Source organism: Rhagoletis pomonella, unplaced genomic scaffold (genome assembly GCF_013731165.1).
Source record: "Rhagoletis pomonella isolate Grant_MI unplaced genomic scaffold, Rhpom_1.0 Rhpom_scaffold_00004, whole genome shotgun sequence".
Taxonomy (NCBI): domain Eukaryota; kingdom Metazoa; phylum Arthropoda; class Insecta; order Diptera; family Tephritidae; genus Rhagoletis; species Rhagoletis pomonella.
Genome location: NW_023458558.1, coordinates 59240091 through 59245328, shown reverse-complemented (window position 1 = coordinate 59245328; position 5238 = coordinate 59240091). Strand labels below are relative to the sequence as shown.

Below are 5238 nucleotides of genomic sequence, written 5' to 3'. Positions count from 1 at the left end.
ATTTTTTTATTCAAAGATGATTCTATTAAAAATTTTTATTTTTTTTAAGCGAAAGAGTATTTTTCTAAGTTTCTTATTTTTTTAAATGGAAATTATTATGACGCAATGAATGGAATATAGCCTTGTAAATATGTATGAATAAACTTTGGAAGGCGATACAAATTTCTGCAGCTGTAGCTTTTATTCCTTAGCTTTAAAAATAGGTTAACATTCAATAACAATTAACTGCATATCAGAACCTTATTAAAAAAAAAACTTTTGCTTTATCAAAATTTGTAGTGAAAGCATGACCCTGCCTTAAGTAATTAAAAGATAAATGAACTCTTATTAGTTATCTATAGTTAATATACAGTAGACATATTAATACGACAATTCTACTTATAGGAAAAATACATATCCATACACACAAAGCTATACTACTAAGGTAGTTCATTTGTCAACACACATGTGTATCTATGTACATTGTTTATTTATACAATACCAACTTATGTGTGTATTTATGTAAGTATGTATAACTACCTATAGAGAAATTAAGTAGCTGTTAAATTGTATAGTTTTATATACAACCGTTAAGTTTGTCAAACGAGCATATATGTGCATTAGGGTGGTCCAAAAAGAAACCCTGTTCCTTTTCAGGAGATTTCCAATAATAATAATACCCAATTAATTTTCTAACCATTTTTTCATAGTAACTATATTAAAAAGGTCCGCCAGAACCCCTAGCAAATGCAACAGGGGGATAAATGAAAAATCTTTAGTATAAAAAATTGTTAAATAAGCAACTGGGTATGGTTATTGGAAGTCTCCTGAAGAGAACCAGAGTTTCCCGAACGAAAAATATTGATTTTCAACGATTCCACACCATTTCCACGAACAGTTGTTTTTTTCCATATAAAATACATGGAAAACTTTGAGCGCTTTGAGCGTCCTCTAAATATTTTTTGATTTCAAAATAAGAAAATAGGGGTATAGTTTTTTCGATATAGAACAATTCGAGGGGGTGAGAGCGTTAAAATTCCGACTTTACTTATTTTGGACCACCCTAATGTACTCACATCTGTGTGTATATACGTACTTAAGTATGTATTTATGATACATATTACATGAATGAATCCATGAATAAAAGCAACATATTGAATGCAAATGACAGTTGTGTTGTGAATTAATTACACAGGCCAACAAGGGTCAAGAAGCAGAAACACTAACATATATTCCCGAAGGACTTTGATGCGCTGAACTGCAATCTGCCCGCAGATGGGCTCTATGACGCCAGGTTTTTGACATATCCTAGCCTTAAGTGTAACAAGTAAAAAAGTCTTAAGTTCGGGAGGAGCCGAACATTAAAGACCCGGTGCAAGTATTAGCTAAAGTTTTCCTGAAGTGTGCTGAAAACTACAGAGTCTTATTAGTATAAATTTTGAGTAAGTTAGAGTCCTTAAATTTCAAACTACCGAAGTTTCAAACATTTCTGAAATATACCGTTATATGAAAAGTGGGCGTGACGTTTTTATTTTATGTGGGAATCGCTATAATCATACCGAGTTTGGTACAACCCAGCAAAAAGTCGGTAATCGCTTTAGTGGTAACTAAACTAAACTAAACTGGCTTTTTCTACGCATTTTGCTGTTATCCCCCTACGAATGTCTGTTTACAAGTTGAATGTGAAATTTTCTAAATTCACCGCGGAAATAGAATCAGAAAGTTCGATTTGACATACATACATACATTTATACTATCTATGTTTTAATTTTTCACGTTGACGAAGAGTTTTGCACGATTTCTTATTCTATAAATAATCTTGTGCAAGCTTAAAAAAGGGTTACGATTGAAGATTAAAAAAAAAAAACTTGACATTTTTTTTCAAATGTCTCGTTTGAGGTAATATATTTTATCCGAAATTTTGCTTTTTCGAGCTCAGGTGGGTGGGTGGCTGCTGAAAACAATTTCAGCTCTTAATAACCATCGCATTCAGAAACCGGGTTTACCTCATTTGGGTGGAATTCTGGGCATAGAGGCTGCGTACGGATTCATGAGTCCAGGACCCTTAATCGGTCTGTCATGGAGCTCTGTTATGCGAAAGTATTACATATGCGTGGTAAAAAGAAGTCCTTTATCCCGGAAATATCAACTAGAAGACCTAAAGCAGCATAAAAGCAAGCATTGACTCAATAAAAATAAACGGGGTACAAATCGATTGCCATTCAATGACTGCCGCCCCTACCTAGAAGCACATGACCTAAATAAATGGTATTCGGCCAAGGGATCTCGCGAGATTCCTAAACTATACGAGGATCAAAGAAAACATATAAACAAATTAAAGTTTTGTGGAATAAATCGTCCTTGATGACTGTAACTGGTGACCTGCGCTTCCTGATAATATCCTCTAAGTAATCCAAGTTCAATGCTGTTTCGGCTTAATTAAAATTGGGTGAAATTTTACGTTCTTCACTGCTTAAGTAGAGGAGTTATAACGCGAAATTGCATTTCGAACAATCAGATGTATGAGAGCTGTATGTTGTGGCTGTCCGATTAGTAAATTAAAAAAAAAAAAACACCGTTACAATCACCGGACCACAATTACAATAGACACTATTTCTCACTCAGCCTAAACTGATCGAAAATTATCGTAGAAGCTGAATTTTCATAGCGAATATTTCCTGAAATAATCCAATAACAGATACTTTATCTTGACTCTGAAACTTTTCTCATTACGTTGACACGCCATGTGTAAGTAAGCGGAGTGTTCTAGGTAAAACGAAGCTAAAATATTGTGCGATGACTCGTATTATGGAAACTCACGTGTTTGAGTTTTAACCACAGAAGCACTGGCTGAGACATTGATCACGGTTTAAAGTAGTTACATAAGTATGTATATGTAATGTGTTTAAACTCAAATCTGAATTGTTCGTAATTTAATTAAAAGGGACAAAGACGAAGAGAAATAAAATATTTCAGTGTAGCCGAAAATCCGTTTTTTATAATTTTGATTGCTAATAGCAACAATTTGGCTTACTAAGAAAAAACTGTGTGAAAGATGAAAATTTTTGGTCAATATCTTGTTTCTTAGTTTATTTCGATCGCAAATTTAATTCTCTAGAAAAAACGTCCATATACCAAACTATGTAGGACTAATAGCTTCGGAGATAATTGCAATTTTGGTAAAAAAAAATATTTTTAATTTTTATTTATGGGTAAAAAATAATTTATAAATTGCTAATTATACAAGAAATTAAATCATTGGAAAAATGTATTTTTTTGTGAAGAAAATACACTTTACGTCTGTTTATTAAATTTTTGATAAAATCAAATTTAAAGTTTAATCAAAATATAATCAAGTTCAAAGAGTCTGCTTCAGCAAGTCAAAGGTACAGCATTAGTAACCGTGCTACTACAGCTATTCTAACATTAACGTTGGTAGATGTGAGATTAATCATTAAAACTGATAACAAATTAGTCACGGATAAAAATGAAAAATAAAAATATTTTTTTTTACCACTTTGGACTTTGATAGACTTGGGCGGGCCTAAGATATTGACCAACACTTTTTATCTTTCGCAAAGATTCTTTTTAAAGCATAATATACCTTATTTTTTTCTATTAGCAATCAATACTCTTAGAAAGCGGATTTTCAGCCCACGTTAATGTACATACATACATATGTATATATTTTGTCTATACTTTTAAGTCGTGGCTTTAGCAAATCTAGTGTCTCGCATGGCACTCATACCCGTTTAGCTGGCTAAAACTCTAGACAGACGGGCATGCTTATGCAGATAAACTACCACACAAATGCGCATAATAGTTTTGCCTTGAATGACGGCAGTATTGCGGATTAACGAGCCGCAAGGTTGTGGGTTCGAGTCCTACAGTCAATGGAATTTTCATTTATTTCGCTTTTATTCATTTTTTATAATAACTTCTATATTTTTTAATGTTGCTTTCCGTTAGTTGTTGCTGACTTTTTAAAAAAATTCAACTCTAAACACTTAAATTAACTAATAGTAAAATAAAAAATGTGATGTAAAATAAAGCAAATGAAAATAAAATAAAGTAAAATTAAATATATAAATCAAACAAAATGAAAAAGAAATAAAATAAATAATAAAAACCAAATTTTTTTTTTGGAAATAGCTCCAACCGAGAATCGAACCTGGCAGCTACAGGCATGTAGCCAGCAACTATCACTTACTGGCCGTTTTTACCAGTGTTGTCATCGAAAATTCCCCTGATTAATTTCCAAAAATTTCATGCATTTGTTCGGCTGCTTATGGGCATTTGAAAGAGGAAAATGCATGAGTTAAAGCAAATAAAGGCTGTTTATGCAAATAAGCTAGCCCGTTTGTCAACCGTATAATCTTCACAAACGGCTTCCCCAAGAATGTCGCCGGTCAACAACACCAACATCAGCGACACACAATGGTCACGTGGTTGCTCATTTCACACGAACGCAGTAAATTTTGTCGATCGCTAGCGATCGCGATTTGGACGTCGTTAATGGTGGACTGGCGTCATAATCAACTCTGTTGGTATGATAGTATACACAGTCACAGATTTTATTTATTTATATTATTCATACCAAATTTTTCTAATTTTTTTAAATAAAAATATAAGTAGCTTATTTAACAGCAAAAACCACAAGAACCTATTTTTTTAATTTCATACAGAACTCTGGTTAATTCAAGAAATACCAATAAATTTTACATAGAAATTTTCAAGCCCTAATAGAATTTAAATCAATCCTAAATCAGTAAATTATTTTCAGTGCTTATTAAAACCCAGTATTTTTTTAGAAATTCCCAATTTACGAACTTTAGTTTTTTACTAAGTTTATTAACTGCGCTGTAAAACAAAAACTGAAGATAGGGCCTTTATTACGTGTGAACTCATCAGATGAAACACTAAATATGTAGATCCACATATACCAAACTTGGTACACAATTCAAGACGTCAACATGTTTTCAACTTGGGCAAAAACCACAACACAGCTAAAAGATACATACACAAATAAGCCGTTTAAAGCTCTCCCTGGTCGGCGCTGATAAACACTTCGAAGCTTTTGAATTCAGATGGCAGCCAACTAGCAAGAGCCGATTTGCATGCCCTGCATCCGTATTACAGTAGATCGGAGTCAGTTACGAAACGTGCGGTGCGTAACTAATGCCTTGCCAGACAGTCTCCAAGTGTTGCTGTCTGGCGTCATTTGAAGTATACTTACTAGCGTGTCTATGGATGTGCTTA

The 5238-nt window shown here is 33.2% G+C and overlaps 2 protein-coding genes across 4 annotated transcripts in view; both read left to right on the top strand.

Annotated features, from left to right (window-relative positions):
- LOC118736735 (sodium-independent sulfate anion transporter-like) overlaps positions 1 to 3617 on the top strand; it is an 11096-nt gene extending 7479 nt beyond the window's left edge. The window contains exon 7 of the mRNA XM_036466751.1: positions 3602 to 3617. Coding sequence (XP_036322644.1) covers positions 3602 to 3617 — 16 coding nt within the window. The remainder of the gene's footprint in view (positions 1 to 3601) is intronic.
- The window catches only part of LOC118737886 (phosphoribosyl pyrophosphate synthase-associated protein 2), a 145754-nt gene that overhangs the window by 112716 nt on the left and 27800 nt on the right, over positions 1 to 5238 (top strand). The gene's annotated exons all lie outside the window — the stretch shown is intronic.